This window comes from Achroia grisella, unplaced genomic scaffold (assembly GCF_030625045.1).
Source record: "Achroia grisella isolate CSIRO2021 unplaced genomic scaffold, CSIRO_AGI_Agris_v1 utg3926, whole genome shotgun sequence".
Lineage (NCBI taxonomy): Eukaryota > Metazoa > Arthropoda > Insecta > Lepidoptera > Pyralidae > Achroia > Achroia grisella.
Window position 1 is genome coordinate 115597 of NW_026712836.1, and position 21118 is coordinate 136714.

The following is a 21118-nucleotide window of genomic DNA, read 5'->3' on the forward strand; positions in this document are numbered from 1 at the left end:
AACAGATCTTAATAAAATTTCATATAAAGATTAATTGTATCACGAAGACGAATATTTTTTATATTAAAAAGCAGAAGTTGCGGGCCACAGCTCGTTTTATTAAGCAAAAACAACAATAATATAAGTAAGTAACGTGAAATGGTATCACATGATAAAGTGATGTCCGTAGTGCTGATCATGTAGGTATGTAGGCGACGGTTGTCACTTACCTACTATCAGGGGCGCCGTCAACTTGTTTGAAGTTTCAATTACATGAAACAACATTTTTTCTATTACCAATTTATTGAAAATTTAAAACAGTTCTACAATATTTGGCTGTAGTGTGTTTACGCTGTTATGCTCCATAGTTTCGACACTGATGAAGGGAAATGGTGACATGTAAAATACTGATCAACTATATTTTAAAATAGATTAAAATATTTTTCTTTACTGAAGTAGGTATATATTTACATGAATGGCAATACTCATGACTAATAAAAATAATCATTAGCTCTTAAGGGGCCTTTCGTGAGAAATATTCCCTGCCTCATTAACTATGTCTTAGGTGTTAAAGTAATCGCTATGGGCGTGCATTTACGTTCCCACTAAATAAGAGAAATGAGGCCTCTAATGATCTTCTCTTCAACTGTTAATCTTTAAACAATTGCAGCCAATTTATACCTACATACATGAATTTATAGGTTGAACTAAAAGTAAGATTCAGAGATAGAATATTTTATGAATATATGATTTTTATATTACTTAAGTATATATATATAATCATACCATGTTGGGTATAATATGAATGGGTTCAATTTGTAGGTGTATTTAATTATGTATTTATTTATTTCTAAGTTTTGCCATCGGGTTTGTTTGCAAGCACCAAATAATTGGGAATATTTGAGAAAATCATGTCTCCGATGTTAACTAAATGCTATTGTTTCCTGTCCTTAGAGTGCGCCATTTTCATTTTGTTATAAAGTTACATACGTCTATAATAATCAGCGGACAATCAGAACGCTCCTAATGATACCTAATTTGTTTTTTTTAATTCTTATAGGCAGTTTGGAAGTTATGAACAAATAGATTAAAAGATATACGTACCGGTAAAAAAGGACTAAGATCCTTTTTTTGTTTCGCAGTAGTCGGGTAAAAATATCCTTCAAATAAATTTTAATAGTCGGTGAGAGTTAACCCATAAAAACAAGTAGATAATACAATCTACTTGTTTTAATGGCGATTTTAGTTGACGGCAATCTCTTTACAATTTTCGAGATCATCAAATTATACTTGTCTAATCTTATTTTTTTATAGGACAGGAGACCAACGAACATGCGGTTCACCTGTTGGCAAGTGATTACCGCCGCCCATGAGCACCCGCAATATCAGGGGAATTGCAAGTGCGTTGTAAGCATATTAAAAAGGAATAAGCTATTAAAACCTTCAAGAAAAACTTGAAGGTTTCAATATCGTATCGGTTGGGAAATACCATTGCTAGAAGGGCATTTCCACAGTGTGGTCGTGCGTGGCAAAGTGTTTCTAGAAAACCGCACTGTGGTGAACCGCCATTCATCCAGACGATCAGGATGGTATTAAATCTAATCGTATGCGTGCCTTTTTTTAATTTATATCATAATTCTGCTTAATTTTGCCTTTTACATGACTGACTTAATTTAATGTCTTTTTTCTGTATAAAAAATAAGAACACTGTGAAAAGAATTTTTTAATTGCTAAAATACTTTAATAAAATAGATCTGATAAGGTCATAAGGGGGGACAAGGCCGCGGTATGAATAGTACATCAAACGAATGCTCACGAGAATTTGACCTGCCACTTGGACTCGAGTGGACGTTACCTACCGTACCACACTCGCGCTATCACTCCCTTTTATAACAAATTTGTACTTGACAAATATGAAAGCTGATTATTTAATATAGCATTTCAAGAATTTAATTTAAATTTTACAGAGCTCTCGACCTACAACTTATTTTATTCCCAAAGAATGCACTGTTTTTTACTCATTATAATTATATAATTAATAAAAAAAAATTATACAATTTATTAGTATGGATAGTCTAATATATACAAAAGAAACATTAAAGCAACAGAGAAAATAATAATTTTCAATGATTTAACTTAATTAAACCAACCCGATTTGTTATCGATGTTAAAAAAACATTTATGCTATATGTATACATGACATACTCGTATATAGGTATTCCAGCTAATTATTCTACGAAATATTTTTTATAATATCTATATACTTATCCTGGTTAAAGAAATTGTGGATATGATTTGTCTGTAGCAGTACTTTGTTCTTCAGAGGAATAGCCTCAAAAATTTAAATTGTCATGATATTGTTCAACCTCCGAAAGGAATGTAACTAACTAAAAGGTTAGACTACAATAGATTTCTGAATCATGAATTTTCAGTTTCATTACAACTTCAACTTTAGAATGTTAATAGGATAAAAGCGCTCAACACATGCTTATTCCTTCAAAGCAATTTCGTTATTCAGGTCTCTTTTAGACCAACAGTAATACAAATACGAACAGTAGTTAATATAACAGAACAGTTATATCAACACGTTTATGTATTATACGTACCAGTTTTTATCTATTAATATCATAGTTACATGTGGTTTTTGGCAGATGAAAAGTAATTTGTGTTAAACTTCACGTTAAGTAAGTTCATATTTTTACAACTGCAAAATGAGGATAGTCGGAACAAAGATAAGGAAATTCAATTTTAAGAAGTGCCTCCAAAGCATTTCCTGCCCAAACAATCTCATTAGATTTCATTTTCATTTTTGAGTGGATTTTGTGACTGATATTTTATAAGTAACCGTATTTGTATGAACAGTATTATTTACATGTGAGATAATAAGGATTCCAAACCGCCAGTTTCAGTTACTACTTACGCATGCACTTCTGAATTAAATTAAAATAATAATTGAATTGTAAAACGTTCATTCAATATTCGTATATATTATCTAGTATACATACACGCATATATCTATAGTACCTTTATAATAAGCATTTAAAAGCCTTTACACTAGACAATTATTTATTTGACGACCTCGGTGGTCTAGCGACCACTGGTTTTTTAGTGGGTACAAGTCCCACACACCACCTCGCCATCCCTCCGGCGGGGTGACGGTCTTTTGAAGATTTTTCCACACGTTAAAAAAAAAAAAAAAGTTAGGTTAGGTTTGTTATTGTTTTTGTTTAGTTGTTTTTGTTTTATTGTATGCGCTGAGGTATTTGTGGTGTGTCACCGGGAACGGCGCGGAGGTACCTCCAGTCTCGTGTGCCCCGCTCCAGGGGAAACCCTGGAGCAGTTTGTGGAGGCGCAAGCCTCCATAGTACCCGCCCGACTTAGGTCGGGCGTGACGTCCGTGCGGCCGGGTTGAGGAAGTTGGCTGGTGGTAGCAGCCCCTTCCTTTTCCCGTCCCCGCCGGGGGGACGAGGAGTGCTTGTCTCTGCCGCGGGACTTAGCGTTTTGGTCCATGTCGGACTCTATCACGCTGGCGGATGCCGACACGGTGCGGTCGGCGAGGTCGCGGCCCGTCTCGCGGGCCAGGTCGCGGGCGTCTCGGCCTTCCTCAGCGTCGTCGACGCGCTCTACGCGCTCGACGCGCTCGATGCTGGTGGAGGACGAGATGTCCGGATGTTTAGTGTCGAGCGAAGACGGGCTCGCAAAAACGGCCGTGTCGAAGCGGCCGCACGCGGATGGACCGGGCCCTTCCGGGGCGGCGGGCGGGAGTGCCAAGCCGTCGAAGATCCCCTGCCCGTCGGCCGGAAACGGGGTCACCTTATTGGTGCCCCTGGGCCGTAATACGGAGAGTCCGGCAACGTCGCCGAAATCCCGGCGGCAAGAGAAACGGGGGGACGACGAGATGTTCGTCCGACCCTCGGAGGTCCCTGTGGGGAAGGGGAAAGTCCCCCCAAAAGATGACATGCAGCCTGTGGCCGTCTTCAGGGCGGAGGCCCAGAAAAAGCTGGTGGCTGCCCTGGAGACGGTGCGCAGGTGCGGAAACCTTAAGGGGACCGACCAAAAGCTGCTGAGGGACAACATCGGCGCTGTGATGCGATTGGCGGAGGGCTTGGATGTTAATGCCCCCGCCAACAACGACTTCACCGCGATGGCTGTGGAGCGCCGGGATATGGAGAAGCGAATTGGGGAGCTCCATAAAGAAAATAAGGAGCTCCGTCGCCAGATCCAGGCGCTCCAAACACAAATGCAGCAGCTCGCGGCGAGGACACCACAGACTCCCTCAGCTGCTTCCCAGGCACCACAGGGGCCTGCGAGGGTGAGGGCACCTGGCCCGGCCCCGGCGTCAGTGATAGACACCGAGGAACTGCGGGCGGAACTTCTGCGCTCGACCGGGTTTATGGTCGACGCCCGTTTCCAGGAGCTGAAGGAAATGATCCAAAAGGTTCATTCCCTTCAGGAGGCGTCGATCCGCCCGGTACACCGCCCGCCGCTGCAGAGCGATGGGCAGTATGAGGTTCTGTCCCGCATCCCTGGCACAGGGGATGTCGGCTCAGGGACGCCCCCATTTGCGCGGGGCGCGAGGCGCTGAATTCCCGCCGCTTCCAGTGGCTCAGCCGACCAGCCGGCCGACCTCCGGTAGTCAACAGCCGGGGCCGTCGGGCGCGGGGCGCGCAAACGATGGCTGGAGCACGGTGGTGAGACGGGGCGGTAAAAATCGCAACGTCCCTGAGAGGCAGACCCAGAGTACTCAAGGTACTCAGAGGAGCTCTGGGGCCCCCTCTCAGGGGAAGAAGGGCAAACCGGCCCCGCCCTCACCATCAAAATTGCGCGCACCGCGCTCGGCGGCTGTAGTTGTCTCCCTTTGTCCGGAGGCGGAAGCGGCGGGAATGACCTATTCAAAGGTCCTCAAGGAGGCGAAGGACAAGATTGACCTCGCCTCCTTGGGCATAAACAGTCTGCGGTTTAAGACCGCGGCCACTGGGGCCCGGATCCTAGAGATCCCAGGGTCCCAGCCGGGAGACCAGGCCGACGCGCTCGCGTCGAAGTTCCGGGACGTCTTCCCGGAAGGTACAGTCCGAATCGTCAGGCCCACAAAGACGGCCGAAATGAGGGTCATGGGCTTGGATGACGGTACCGACCGGGAGGTGTGGCGGCTGCCGTGGCACAGCACGGCGAGTGCACGGCGGACGCCGTCAATGTCGGGGAGATTCGGCGCGGCGCGTCGGGCCTGGGCACCTGCTGGGTGCGGGCCCCATTGGCCGCGGTGAAGAAGGTCACGACGGCAGGGCGGATCCGGATCGGCTGGGTCTCAGCCGCTGTGGAACTGCTGCGGCAGAAGCCACTCCGGTGCTTCCGGTGCCTCGAACGCGGGCACGTGCTGGCCAGGTGCTCGCACGAGGAGGACCGGAGTGGCTTGTGCTACCGGTGTGGGGTTCCCGGCCACAAAGCGGCCGGATGTTCGGCGGCCCCACACTGCGTGGTTTGCGCAGCGGCAGGTCGCCCAGCTGACCACCGGGTGGGGGCCAAAAAGTGCCCCCAGTCCCGCAACAAAAAGAAGGGATCCGCACTGTCGTCGGCCCGCGGCAATGGCCGCCGGGGAGAGGCTGAGGTGATGGACCCCGGTTAATAATGGCAGTCCATCGCCTCCTGCAGGGGAATCTGAACCACTGCGCGCGCGCCCAGGATCTGCTTCTGCAGAGCGCGGTGCAGTGGGGAGTTGACCTTGCAGTGGTCGCCGAACCATATCGCGTCCCACGAAGCGACCAATGGTTCGGCGACCCCTCTGGCCTGGTGGCCATTGTCGGCGCGGGCAACCCCGCGACCCCGCTCGTCAGCCGCCTATTCGGCGGAGCGGGGTACATAGGAGTGAGTTGGGGGGAAACCGTCGTTGTCGGGACATACTTCTCTCCGAACAGGACTCTCGCCGAGTTCGAGCAGTTCATGGACGGGCTGGGGGCCGCTCTGGAGCTATACTCGGCCCGTCCAATGATGGTGATGGGGGACTTCAATGCCAAATCCACGGCATGGGGCTCCCCCATCACCGACTCTCGAGGCAGGGTCCTGGAAGACTGGGCGGCCGCGGCCGGCCTGGTGGTGTTGAACCGAGGGTCGGCCGCCACGTGCGTGAGACAGCAGGGGGAGTCGCATGTCGACGTATCCCTCTGCAGTCCAGCGATCGCACAGAGGGTGCGGAGCTGGCAGGTGTTGGATGAGGTGGAGACGCTATCCGATCATCGTTACATTCGGATAGACGTTCTCCCCTCACCCGTAGCTCCGCACCCCGGTCGCCAGGAGAGGAATGTCCCACAACTCCCCAGATGGGTGTTGAAACGTCTGAATAAAGACGTGCTGATGGAGGCTTCCATCGTCCAGGCCTGGGTTCCAATACCGGAGGGGCCTGTGGAGGTCGACGTAGAGGTGGGCTGGTTCGGTGAGGCTCTGTCGCATATTTGCGACGCGGCGATGCCCCGAGCCGGCCCTCGACCTCCTAGGCGTCAGGTGTACTGGTGGTCGGAGGAGATAGCGGCGTTGAGGGAGGAGTGTTCCGCCGCCCGCCGCCGGTACACCAGGCACCGCCGACTCAGGCGGGGCCGCGACGCCGACGAGGAAGCACAGCTGTACGAGCAGTACAAAGAGAGGAAGAAAGCTCTGCAGCTGTCCATCAGCAAGGCCAAGGAGACAGCCAGGGAAGAACTCCTGGAGACCCTGGACAGGGATCCATGGGGGCGCCCTTATAGGTTCGTCAGGGGCAAATTACGCCCATGGGCGCCCCCCGTGGCAGAGGGTCTCCAGCCGCAGCAGCTGGAGGGGGTGTTGGAGGAGCTGTTCCCGAGACAGCCTCCCTTCACACCTCCTCCGATGATGCCGCGTGGCAGTGATGGAGAGGCCAGCGGCGTCAGCGCTGCTGCGGTTCCTGCCATTACCGAGGAGGAGTTCGTCGCGGCCGTGGATAAACTCCAGGGCAAGAATGTCGCCCCGGGTCCGGATGGTATCCACGGCCGCGTCCTGGCCTTGGCCCTAAACACCCTAGGGGACCGACTCCGGCGCTTGTTTAACGCGTGTCTGGAGTCGGGACGGTTTCCCAATCAGTGGAAAGCGGGTAGAGTGGTCCTGCTCCGCAAAGCGGAGCACCCCGCAGGTTCGGTGGTTCCCTCGGCGTTCCGCCCCATAGTACTGTTGGACGAGATCGGCAAGCTCTTCGAGCGAATCTTGGCGGGCCGACTCGTCCAACACCTGTCTCAGGTAGGTCCCGATCTCAGCCCGAAGCAGTTCGGGTTCCGAGAGGGGCGCTCGACGATCGAGGCGATCTCGCGTGTGCGCTCCCTCTCGGAAGAGGCGACGTCCCAGGGTGGGGTGTTGTTGGCGGTCTCTCTAGACATAAAGAACGCCTTCAACACCCTGCCCTTTGCGACTATTAGGGAGGCGCTGAAGTACCATCGCGCGCCTCCCTACATTCGGGACGTGATCGGGGCCTATCTCGAAGACAGGTCTGTGCTATGCACGGGGCGGAACGGCGTTGTAGTGCCGAGGGAAATGCAACGCGGTGTTCCACAGGGGTCGGTTCTGGGCCCGATCCTGTGGAACATCGGGTATGATTGGAACCTGCGGGGCACCCTTTTAACGGGCACTGACCTCGTGTGTTACGCGGATGACACCTTGGTCACTGCCCGGGGGCGGGACCTACGGGAGGCTACCCGCTTTGCCACGGCATGCGTGGCGCTGGTCGTCGGTCGTATAAGAAGGCTTGGGCTCCAGGTGGCGCTGGAGAAGACCGAGGTCCTGTGTTTTCATGGGCCTCGGCGTGCGCCACCTCCGGATGCCCAGCTGGTCGTCAGTGGCCAGAGGGTGGGGTCAAGCCCTGTATTCGATACTTGGGGCTTGACCTGGACAGTCGTTGGAGCTTCCGCGCTCACTTCCGGAACCTGGTCCCTCGCCTTATGGCAGCCGCCGGCGCTCTTAGCTGGCTGCTGCCAAATGTGAGGGGCCCGGGAGAAGGTTCCCGCCGCCTATACCTCGGCGTGGTGCGGTCCATGGCCCTGTACGGGGCCCCCATCTGGGTGGGGGCCCTAGGTAGGGAATATGTGGCCTGCCTCAACAGGCCACACAGGGTCATGGCCATACGGGCCATAAGAGGCTACCGCACCATATCCGGGGAAGCGGCGGGTCTGCTGGCGGGGTCTCCTCCGTGGGACTTGGTAGCGGCGCTCGGCGCGTCAGTGTATCACTGGCGCGCGGAGCGACGTTCCATGGGGGAGGCACCCGCTGGCCACGAGATTGGAGCGCGGAGGTCCGACTTTCGGCGGATCCTCAGGATCAGGTGGAGAGAAAGGCTGGCCAGTCCATCGGCCGGCCTGAGGACCGTCGAGGCTGTCCGTCCCATCCTCAAAAGGTGGATGAGTAGGCGGTGGCCACTGACGTACCGCATGACACAGATATTGTCCGGGCACGGTTGCTTCGGGCGGTATCTGTGTCATGTGGCGAGGAAGGAGCCGACGACCGGCTGCCACGAGTGCGGAGGTGTTGAGGACACGGCGCAACACACGCTGGAAATATGTCCAGCGTTTGAGAGTGAGCGCCGTGTCCTCACACGAATCGTGGGGGACGATCTCTCGCTGCCGAATTTAGTTCGGAGGATGATCAGTAGCGAGAGATCGTGGCTGGCGGTGAGCTCCTTCTGCGAGGAAGTTATCTCGCGGAAGGAGGCGGCGGAAAGGGAGCGGGAGTCAGCTCGTCCCGCTTCCCTCCGCCGCAGAAGAGCCAGGCCTAGAGGTGGGAGCGTATCCAACTCCGCCCCCCTCTATCCCCCACTGGGGCCGGGGTGACTGCCTTGAGGGAGGCAGTCCCCCAATCCAAAGGCCCCGGAGGTGTGCGCGTGTACCCACACGCCTCCACAATGGAGTAGGGCGAAATAGGTCGCCCTAACCACAAAACGAGATGGGGCCTGCCCTACAACATCTACAGGGCGGGCCGTCGCCGTCGGAGCTGGGGTAGAATGCACTCGCGATCCCCTGGCTCCGGCATAGGCGCTCGTAGGTACACCGTGTGGTTTTTTAGTGGGTACAAGTCCCACACACCACCTCGCCATCCCTCCGGCGGGGTGACGGTCTTTTGAAGATTTTTCCACACGTTAAAAAAAAAAAAAAAAAGGTTAGGTTAGGTTAGGTTCGGCCGAATAAGGAGGCTTGGGCTCCAGGTGGCGCTGGAGAAGACCGAGGTCCTATGTTTTCATGGGCCTCGGCGCGCGCCACCTCCGGATGCCCAGCTGGTCGTCAGTGGCCAGAGGGTGGGGGTCAAGCCCTGTATTAGGTATTTGGGGCTTGACCTGGACAGTCGTTGGAGCTTCCGCGCTCATTTCCGGAACCTGGTCCCCCGCCTTATGGCAGCCGCCGGCGCACTTAGCTGGCTGCTGCCAAACGTGAGGGGCCCGGGAGAAGGTTCCCGCCGCTTATACCTCGGTGTGGTGCGGTCCATGGCCCTGTACGGGGCCCCCATCTGGGTGGGGGCCCTAGGTAGGAAAATGTGGCCTGTCTTAACAGGCCACACAGGGCCATGGCCATCAGGGCCATTAGAGGCTACCGCACCATATCCGGGGAAGCGGCGGGTCTGCTGGCGGGGTCTCCTCCGTGGGACTTGGTAGCGGAGCTCCACGCGTCAGTGTATCACTGGCGCGCGGAGCGACGTTCCATGGGGGAGGCACCCGCTGGCCACGGGATTGAAGCGCGGAGGTCCGACTTTCGGCGGATCCTCAGGATCGAATGGCGGGCTAGATTGATGAGCCCGTCGGCCGGCCTGAGGACCGTCGAGGCTGTCCGTCCCATCCTCAAAAGGTGGATGAATAGGAGATGGCCACTGACGTACCGCATGACGCAGATACTGTCCGGGCACGGATGCTTCGGGCGGTATCTGTGTCATGTGGCGAGGAAGGAGCCGACGACCGGCTGCCACGAGTGCGGAGGTGTTGAGGACACGGCGCAACACACGCTGGAAGAAAGCCCAGCGTTCGTGAGTGAGCGCCGTGTCCTCACACGAATAGTGGGGTACGATCTCTCGGTGCCGAATTTAGTTCGGAGGATGGTCAGTAGCGAGAGATCGTGGCTGGCGGTGAGCTCCTTCTGCGAAGAAGTTATCTCGCGGAAGGAGGCGGCGGAAAGGGAGCGGGAGTCAGCTCGTCCCGCTTCCCTCCGCCGCAGAAGAGCCAGGCCTAGAGGTGGGGGCGTACCCAACTCCGCCCCCCCTCTATCCCCCACTGGGGCCGGGGTGACTGCCTTGAGGGAGGCAGTACCCCAATCCAAAGGCCCCGGAGGTGTGCGCGTGTACCCACACGCCTCCACAATGGAGTAGGGCGAAATAGGTCGCCCTAACCACATAACGAGATGGGGCCTGCCCTACAACATCTACAGGGCGGGCCGTCGCCGTCGGAGCTGGGGTAGAAATGCACATGCAAATCCCCTGGCTCCGGCATAGGCGCTCGTAGGTACACCATATGGATTTTGGTGAGTACAAATCTCACACACCGCCCACGCCCTCCCTCCGGCGGGGTGACGGTCTTTTGAAGATTTTCCTCACGTAAAAAAAAAAAAGATAAGGTTAGGGTATCTTTATACTCCTTCGTATCAATCACCGGGTCAAACCCGCCAAGGAGACAAGAACACGCTTCATTAAATTTAGCATAGTTCTCATTCAGTTCAGAAAGTCGCACGATAAGGCAGCGTGACGCAGAAGGCAGCAAAGCATAAGTATCCGTAATCCAGTCACTGATTAATCGAACAGTACCCATTGACTGACGATACTCAACAGTCTCACTGAATAAATACGCTCTCACCGTATCATTAGGATTCGACATCTTTATTTTAATTATTAATTACCACAAACAAAAGTAATATTTAATAAAATATAAAGATATAACTCACAGTATTTATAAAGGCCAAGTAAAATATAATAATAAAGATTATTATTATATTAACAATAATCAACTATATTTTCAAGCAAATCAAGAATGTACCTAAATATTACTTAATACAGAGTGAGCATACAAAGTACCATAAACACAATATTCTCGCATACAGAAAACCAGTTTAAAATCGTAACAAGTTGTTATCAATAAAAGAATGTAGGTACCAAGCGAAACAATTCTAACGGGCCGCTTTATACTGACAACTTAGTAGGTAGATGTAACCGATTTAAGATAATTCACACAATTAATATCAATACATTACGCTAATATGCAATGATACATTTATAACTTTTATTAAAAATGTATGAATTATTAAGAGGCCTTTCACATTTTTTGGCCTAAAAGCAGGGTCTTTGGGGTTCTGGTTCTAAGAAATTAAGAGTCGGATATACATTTTGATTCCTGAATTATATAGATAGATATCTAATCTTAAAAACAACATCTTTGAAATGTTAATTTTCTCTTTGTTAGTCTTCCTAATTTCTAAAATAGTTTATTCAAAAACGCTAAGAGACAGAAGTTTGGGGTCGTCGTTCATTAATAAACAAACATAAATTGATATGATATCTTTACTAAAACTTGATAATTACTTTATAAATTGAGACAGCATCGTCCTTTTTTTCATTTTCAACTTAAATATCTAATAAATTGATCATAATTAAACCCGAAATTTCAACAAAACTTTGCCATAATCATTTCTAATTTTCTCATAAATACAACGAAATTTTTGCATAAAAAAAAACATAATAATAAAGTTAATATACTTGTAAATTAGAAATATAAAAAAAAATATAAGTTTCTAAGAAAAAAATAAACAATAATAATAATTTAAAGTTGTATAAATTCCGTTGCGCCAAAAATAAATTCTCAGTGCTGCGCTAGCGCTCGTCGAGGTAGGATCTATGCCATTTTTTACGACACCGCTACGATAAGACATTCGTAAACATTTGTCAGTGAACATTAGTATAGTGCGACTAAACAATTTTGATAATTTAAGTAATATTTAATTAATTTTGCTAATATATACTTATTTCTACGAATATTAATTTATAGTTGTTGTTAAATATATATATATATATATAATATTTATTTTAGCATGCCAAAACAAAAGTACAGTTATGCTACAAATAAAACCTACCTACCCTGCTGCACTATGAAAAGCACAAGAGCATGGTATTTCGTCACACTAATGGCAATTAATTGTTAAAATTAAAAAAGAGAACATTTTAGTATTTTTAAAAATAACGCTTATCTGAGAGAAAAATGTAAGAAAATGTAAACCAATTTTACTTTATGTTTATTTTGTAGTTTTTTTCTAAATTAAAATAGGGTTATTGTTTATAAAAATACCATTATTATTTTTACGTACATTTGTCTTGTGTTATATCATCTAGTATGCAATGTGGATTGTAAATAAATTACCAAATTATATATAAATTATATTCCTTAATGTTTAGAGATATTTTATCCAATTTACTTTATTTTATTTTACACAATACAGATATTTCTAAATTGCAGCCATTCTGTTATTATACTCGTTGGACTTTCGTTACTGTATAGTTATGCCAAATAATTATGCGTGTTTGGGTGAAAAGTCAACAACATTATAAATGTTTTTATTTAGTGACTAGCTTTTAGCTCGCGGCTTCGCCCGCGTGAATATGGGATATATAGGTTATCGCGCGTTTAAAGATCCGTGTACAGTATTGGGTCGTTATATATAAACCTTCCTCTTGAGTCTATCTATTCTGTCTATTAAATAACAACGAATCAAAATCTGCGTAGTTTTTTAAGATCAAAACATACATAGATCTATTACATGTGTAGATGATATTTTAACCGGAAATTGAAGCCGTTAAAATGGTATTGGCAGATCAGTTGGAATCATCGGTATTCTTGGTATATAAGCTGGTTGCCCAGCTAACGTACCGGTTATAATGGTCTACAATTAAATTGTCTTTCAATTCTTTAGTAAGCAACATATCCAATGGGATGCCATTGCACATGTTCGGCGGGCTTAAATTTCATGATTGGATCATGCTTTTGAGAAATTCCTTCCTCAAGTTTGAGCAATTAGTGTGGGAAATCACTATCTGTGCTTCCATAAAAATGAGCTCTCAAATTTGTCAGTAGTTTTAAACTTTCAATTAAAGTCCATAAGGGAGACGATGTTAATGACACAGAGAGTCTTTTCAGGAATCTCCAGCAAAAGTATAAAAGTAATCCCGCCAATGAGAGCAGAGGTGTTTCTAAGGTCTTTTAAGGTTCTATCCAAAATCTCTATAGCTCATGGTGATTTCATTACATATAATCAATGAGGCGTCTTGTAATAATTTATAAAAAGGTTTGATATTAACAAGTAATTATTTATCAAGAATCAAGAATTGGCCAACCAAGAACGAGAAGCTGCAATATCAGCCAATATCATGCGGCGACGTCAATGATGCAGGAACAGCAATGATAGCAGTTGAAGCTTTTTTTTACAACTTAGAATGGCAAACAAGCTGACGGCTCTCCTGATGGAAAGGGGTAACCGTCGCCTATATACATGAGCAGTACCTGACATGTTCATATCAGCATATTGTTTCCCTCATGCGTTGCCATTCCTGAAAACTCGGGTGTTAGAAATAGAAATAGAAATAGAAATAATCTTTATTCAAATAAACTCATTACAAGCACTTTTGAATAGTCATATTTTGATTCTACCACTCATTCGGAATGCAGATTCATCACAAGAAGAATGAGCAAGAAACTTGTGTGTTGCTCTTTTTAATAGATGTTTTTTTTATATAAATAATTACAGTATAACAAGTAAGAGGCATGCGATAATCAACATAGAAGTCGCTACGCACTCATTATTAATGTAATCAGATAATATTGTCAGTGCTATAGATTTAAAGTTTTTCTATAAAAACATTATTATCGTTAACGAATTCTTCAATTTTATAGTAAGCTTTTTTGCAAAGGAACTGTTTTATTTGACATTTAAATCTTTTTTCTGGCAGATTTATAACAGACTCTGGTATTTTATTGTAAAACCTTACGCAATTGCCATAAAACGAATTACTAACTTTAGCCAAACGACATTTAGGTAAAATCAGTTTGTTATTGTTACGTAAGCTTTTATTAGTGCAATCACTAACTCTTTTGAAACTGTCTATATTCCTTCTGGCATAGATGATATTTTCATAAATGTATTGAGAAGCAACGGTGAGGATATTTGATTCCTTAAAACACTCTCGCAATGACTCCCTGGAACCCATACCATAAATGGAGCGAATGGCCCTCTTTTGTAAAGTAAATATTGTATTTATATCAGCTGCTTTGCCCCATAACAAAATACCATACGACATAATGCTATGGAAACAGCTAAAATAGACAAGTTTAGCCGTTGCCACGTCTGTTAATTGTCTAATTCTTCTTACCGCATAAGCGGCAGAACTAAGTCGACTCGCCAATTTAGTAATATGAGCACCCCATTGCAACTTGGAATCTAATGTGATACCTAGAAATACAGTATCGTCAACAAAATTAATAGATTTATTGTCCAATACGATTTTTGAATCTACCGGCCTTACATTGGGGAGAGTAAATTTGATACATTTAGTTTTATTTGCATTTAGTAGCATATTATTTGCCGTAAACCATTTTAAAACATAAGAGAGAGAACCGTTTACTTCATCCATATCATCAATATGTCGATTGACTTTGAATACTAATGAAGTATCATCAGCAAACAGAACTATGTCAGCTATCTTTTCTACCATATAAGGAAGATCGTTTATGTAAACTAAAAATAAGAAAGGACCTAGAATAGAGCCCTGAGGAACACCCATTTTAATACTAGTTCCCTCAGACTTTACACCATTTATTTCAACAACTTGCATTCTATTATTTAGATAGGATTTCATCATGCATAGTGCTTCATATCTAATACCGTAATGTTCTAATTTGAGTAAGAGTGTTTCATGATCAACGCAATCAAATGCTTTTGAGAGGTCACAGAATACACCGATAGCATCCTGTGACCTCTCCCAACAGTCAAAAATGTGTTTCATTAAAGCTACACCAGCGTCAGTAGTTGATTTACCGGCCGTGAAACCAAATTGCCGACTGTGAAGCAGTCTATTTATTTTAAAGTGGTGAAGCATCTGATTGAGCATAATTTTTTCAAACACTTTACTTAGTACTGGTAAGATAGAAATGGGCCTATAATTACCTACTTCAGTTTTATCCCCTAACTTAAAAAGTGGAGTTATTTTACTATGTTTCATTAAATTGGGAAAAACACCGTCAAAAATACATTTATTGAAGATAGTTACTAAATATGGAGCAACAACATCTATAGCGGTGTTAATAACTTTAACAGACATGCCCCAATGGTCTTCAGTATTTTTTAAATTTAATTGTTTAAATGTTTTCGTAATTGTAGCAATGTCAATAAATGTAAATTTAAATGTAACCGGACACGAAGCAACATTGTCAATAAGGAATGATTTAGCTGTACTTGGAGAAGAGTCCAAAGAGGACGTATATCAGTTGGAATACTAGCGAAAAATTTTTCAAAAATATTGACTATTTCTTTTGTGGACGTTACTAGTTTATCATTATAATTTAACGTAAAATCATTATATGGACTTTTAACTTTGCCAGTTTCTTTATTAATAATATTCCACACTGTCCTAATCTTATCCTTGGATTCTTTAATTTTTTTATTTAGATAATTAGACTTTGCTACATTACATACCTTTTTTAAAGTTTTTGAGTATCTTTTTACATAATTTACGAATGTACTATCGAAACGGTATTTTTTTTGATCATATAAATCAAATAATATATTTCTACTTTTAAGAATTCCCTTTGTAGCCCATTCTGAAAATTTTGTTTTGTTACTAATACTGATAGTTTTTTTGTTAAAAGCCTTATTATATTCGTAAGAAACAATATTGAAGAAATCTGTATAAAGTTTGTTAGGTTCATCAGATTGAGGACAAAAATCTAATTTACTACGAACTGATATTTTAAATTTATTTATCTTATAACTAGTCAAGTCTCTTTTTAATAAATTAATTTTCCTAATTTTGTTTACGTGATTTGGAAAAATTACTAATTGACCACAGTGATCAGAAGGAAGGTTGTTTAATATTATTTTATCTAAATATTCACTGTTGCTAAATATGTTATCCAAACAAGTAGCAGACGTGGCTGTGATACGAGTGGGTTCGTGGAAGACATTACTCAAGTCAAAAGATTGAAATAAACTCATTAATTTAGTTTTTGTGGTGTTATGTGATAAAATGTCAACATTGAAATCACCACACACTATAAATTTTTTGTTAATATTAAATACTCTTTTTAAAATATCCTCCATTACCTCTTCAAATAAATTATAATCACTATTTGGAGGTCTATATACACACATAACTATATAATTTTCTAGTTCCACACAGGAAATTTCAATACAACACTCAACGGAAAGATTGCCAATATCACTACGTTCTTTTACTTTTATATTATTTTTCACCAATATCATGGAACCTCCTCTATTTACTATTTTTCTATTAAAGCAGCTGACAATATTATAATTGTTTAAGCTTAACATCATATTGCTCACTTTGAGCCAATGTTCAGTTAAACATAGAACATCTATATTATTTTTTTCTAAAAACAATTGAATAATTAATTCACAGCCGAGAAAACTTTGTATGTTCTGGTGAACAATTTTCAATTCTGATAGCTTTCCCTTTGTCTTTTTCAGCAGTTTAAATCTGCAGTCATATTTAAATTATTGTAAATAAAAGGATTCTTACTAGAATCAATATTTATGTCAATATTTTCAGAATGTTTAGTATTAACATTAGTACAAATACTACTAATTGGATTAGTGCAACCCATTATATTACTTATAATGGGGTCATTTATATTATAAGCTAGTAAACTAGCTATATTTCTTATTTGTTTTTTAGGCAGATAAAATCTATCTCCAGTCATACAAAAGTTTGTAACAAATTTGTTACTATCAAAAAATAAAAAGTCATTATGACGACAAGTCATATTATAAATTAAATTATTAATATAATATATGAACTTATTTTGTTCAATAGTCAGAGAATGACAGTAAGGAAATGCACATAAAATTATTTTACCTATGCCCAGCTCAGCAATATTAAGCAAAGAGTTTACAAGTTTAATGACATGACTTTTTTTTACATTTAAACAGTTGCCTAAAGCAATGACTAATGTGGTTAACTTATCATACCTACCATTAACCACCTTATTTAAAATATTAGGCAATGAAGCACCAGGTAGACAATTATTTATAACATGTTGAGATAAACTTTCTGATAATGAACGGCCCAAACCCTTACCATATTCATCTGAATAAATAATTGTCCTTCGTACTGGTGCAACATTACAATTATCAGTTTTTAAAGACAAGTTAGAATTGAGTAAATTTGAACAAGGAGTGATTGACTCAGTCAAGACTGATGTGATTGACTTATTGTTATTTCCATTAGGGCTATATTGACAAGATTTAGGAGATTCAGGTGTCTCACAACAACATTTCTCTGTCAATGAGGTGAACCGCTCCATGTTGTAATTACCCAACTCTATTAATTTATCCAGTGATTTACTATAGTTATTAATTTCATGTTGAGCACACTCATATTTATTTGTTAAATTATATAATAAAGATTCCAACTCTTGAATTTTACTCTTTAATTTATTTTGTTCTAAATCCTTATCATGTAAATTTGTTTTACAATTTTGAAGTTCTTGTAACAGGTCTAATTTTTGTCTTCTAATATTTATAGATTTTAAACATTTAGTATGAGTTCTCACTAACTTTTCTGACTTTTTAATAAATTTGTTTATTTTTATATATTTTTTTAATTTATAATATACATATATTAAATTGACTAGTACAACTATTTGAGCTGGGTGTATTTGTTAAATCTATGGTCACCAACGGCTGAGTAGACTTTTGATCACAAGTGACATTTAACAATTCTGTATACAGATCTAAGGTGTTATTATAGCTACTCACCCGTTTGTGTTCCAACATAGATTCACTATGTGCTTGAGCTTCCTCAAGGTGTCTCTCGAGGTGAGTGATACGCTGTAGATTTGACTCATATGTGTCCCTGCAGTGATCATATTCATTAACAATTTCCTGAAGTCTATCCCTGTCAACGCGTAGGTCTTCACAGAATACATTAATGTTTACAAGTTCCCCCTTCAGGGCCACATATTTGTCAAATAGAGATTTCATCTCTATTTCACTATCATCCTGTTCCTGTAACAATACTTTATTCAAGTCTTGGGTTTTCTTTAATTCAACGAGTGCCACCTTAAGTTTAGCATCAAGATCACAGGCTCTTCGGGACATCATTATTAAATATGCTGAGTAATAAATTTAAATATAAAGGAATTAAATGGAATTTAAAACTTGTGCTATTTCCTTACAATAAAATTTATTTATAAATATATAATATGTAAGTAATGTTAGTAAATATGTTAAATATAAATAACAATACTAAAGATTATTATATGTAAGAACTTACAGTTAGTACTTACAATAATATTTGGTTAGTGGGTAATTTTTTTTTTCCTCGACGCACAACTTGAATTCACTTTTAAAATTACCACAATATTAACATGTAACACAAAACAAGTAATAATAAAGGAATGTTATAATAATTTAAATTGAATTACGCGATAACATATACAAGATTGATGTAAATATAAGTTTATTACCAACTCTGACAGTTGACCGGTAGGAAATATTTGTGTCGATTTTTGTACACAAATACAATATAAAAATGAACACAAACAACAATAGATGCTTCTTATAGCTTAAACTCACTAATTATATCAATTGCACTAAAAAAATCGAGTAATAAATTATATAAAAGTATTTAATTATTACGGCCAGCTGACAAAGACAGTTATCGGTAATGTTGCCAGTCGAGAAAAAAAAGTTATTCCCCTGTACCCTGTAAATTCACTACCATATATATACACAGGTAGTCTATATAGATAGATATACATATACACAGATAGTATACCCTGAGAAAGGTCATAGACTACTTTATAGTGCGAAAAAAGTATTGTAAGGGATTAAAAGCGGAGATGAAAGGTTGTATAAAAGTATCGTCATTGTTTAAGTGAAACAATGAAACTTTTTTAGGTTATAATCTAAATATATTTCCTTTATTTGGTCAATTTCATTATACCACGCTGACGAAGTCGCGGATACACCTAATATACATATAAGGATGGGACCTTTAAATCAAAACAAAGCCTTGAAAACACAACTATTATATATAAATAAAATAATTATTTGCTAAGTATAATATTTAGAACAAGTGAATATGGCAATAATGTATCCGACTCTTATAAAAAATTATATTGTATCTATTAATAAATAAACTGAATTAATATGTAAGAAGAATTAATTAGTAAATTTATGTTATAGTAATTTCATCCTCTTGTCCTTATCCCAATTATTTGTTACTCATATTACCTAAGGTTTTGGGTTTTAGTTGTACAATCGGCCAGCATCCTGACATCAACCCTCTAGGAATAATATAATAAAAAAATATGGTCATTATTAGCACTTTGACAATTAAGATAAATCACGTTATTTAAAAAAATCCAATAAGTAGTTTATGTTACTCAGTTAAGTAGAAACATATCACATTATTAATTAAAATATTACAAGGATCAAAATGGTTCATACTAAATCCACACGATTGCGCTACACGGTTATTTGCGTCTGTGTGCGTGTATTACTGTGTGTGTGCGTAAATCCATGCGATTAAACCTAAAGTTGAGCGGCATCGTTTTGTAATAGGCCTCTTAATAAACACCTACTCAACAAAATACTAGGTTTATATACGCAAATAGTAGTTTTAATTTACGATGTTAAACACGAACACAAGTTATAGGTAAAGGTCAAAGGTCAAAGGTCAAGACGAGTAATGTAATAGTATTAATTTAATTTAAGGCAAACTAAGCACAGATTTATTTGGAATAAACAATAAATACAAATACACACAACAAATAGCGAAACTGGAAAAGGTAAGTATGGTATATAGGTAATAGTTTAATAGTTTAAAACAAAAAGTAATAATAATTTTAGTACAGTTATATTAGTTTGAAGTAGGAAATGTACATTTAACTCCGAATGACTTCGATAATAACAACTCATTTTTAACAAATTGTTTTTCTTGAAAATACAACAGGTAATTTGTTACATAATCGTCTTAAAAAATATCTTTTTATTACGTATATTGTACAATGAGTCATACAATAGAATTACGGGTGGTTGACACACTTACCTTACACCGAATTATTCCAATGCCTCCCGATGGAAGCTGCCTATTCCATTCGATTGCATATTTATTGTTTGAGTATAGTACAGTAGTATACAACAAACAAATAGGTTGCGTGAAACTACAGTACAGTATGTATGTCGTAACTGGAATGATTTAAGTATGTACACCAGCGCTCCAAACGGGAATCCCTACTGCTTTAAAGAAGAGTATCGAGCAAGCATGCTTTGTTCAACAACGTATGGAGCTGTTTCTGAATTAAAGGCTGCAGTAAATTTACGTAATATTAAGATCGAAGTGTATAATCAGGATGGTGTTCTGCTAGGTTTGTTCGGCGAAGAGGGATATCCTACAAAGCGCTTGCTCTTTACAGGAAATCTCTCTTCGGGTCATTATGACGTGTGTATTCCAGTGGAACAAGACATCAATAATTTGTGTATTTCTTCGTTACAAAGGGGCCGTCCACAAAAGCGTAAACCAGGTCGACCTAGAACGTCAGAGAAATCCCGTGCGGAACAACGGCGTGATGCTAATCGGCGTTATAAACAAGGGCATCCTGAAGTAGTTCAAAATTCTCAGAGAGTTATGTAGCCAAACACCCCGAGGTGTACCAAGCAGCCGTAAAACGTTATTTGGATAAAAACGCAAAGGTGCATAAAGCCGCGGCAAAACGTTATACTAAAAAAAATCCAGTTGTAGATAAAAGATCTTCGAAGTTATACTACGCGAAGAAAAAATAATCGTATACTAATGGAAATGACATAATTAACAAACTAACAAACAAAATTGGAAAGCAGAAAGAGTTAGAAGCTGAAAACATTGCAAAGTGGGTTCTTGAGCGTCGTAAAAA

General features: G+C 42.2%; 1 protein-coding gene across 1 annotated transcript; it reads left to right on the plus strand.

The window, feature by feature from the left end:
• Window positions 1-3487: 3487 nt before the first annotated feature.
• LOC131844086 (uncharacterized) lies at window positions 3488-20833 on the plus strand. The gene is made up of 3 exons (XM_059192861.1): window positions 3488-4450; window positions 4515-5147; window positions 20681-20833. The coding sequence occupies exons 1-3, from the start codon at window positions 3488-3490 to the stop codon at window positions 20831-20833; spliced, it is 1749 nt and encodes a 582-aa protein (XP_059048844.1).
• Window positions 20834-21118: the final 285 nt, after the last annotated feature.

Excerpts from the sequence above, each read along its gene's own strand:
- LOC131844086 (XM_059192861.1), top strand. The coding sequence starts at position 3,488 with ATGTCGGACTCTATCACGCTGGCGGATGCCGACACGGTGCGGTCGGCG. Across the intron at positions 4,451-4,514 it reads AGGAGGCGTCGATCCGCCCG|GGGATGTCGGCTCAGGGACG; the intron begins GTACACCGCCCG and ends TCCCTGGCACAG. Across the intron at positions 5,148-20,680 it reads GGCTGCCGTGGCACAGCACG|TGGAACAAGACATCAATAAT; the intron begins GCGAGTGCACGG and ends TGTGTATTCCAG.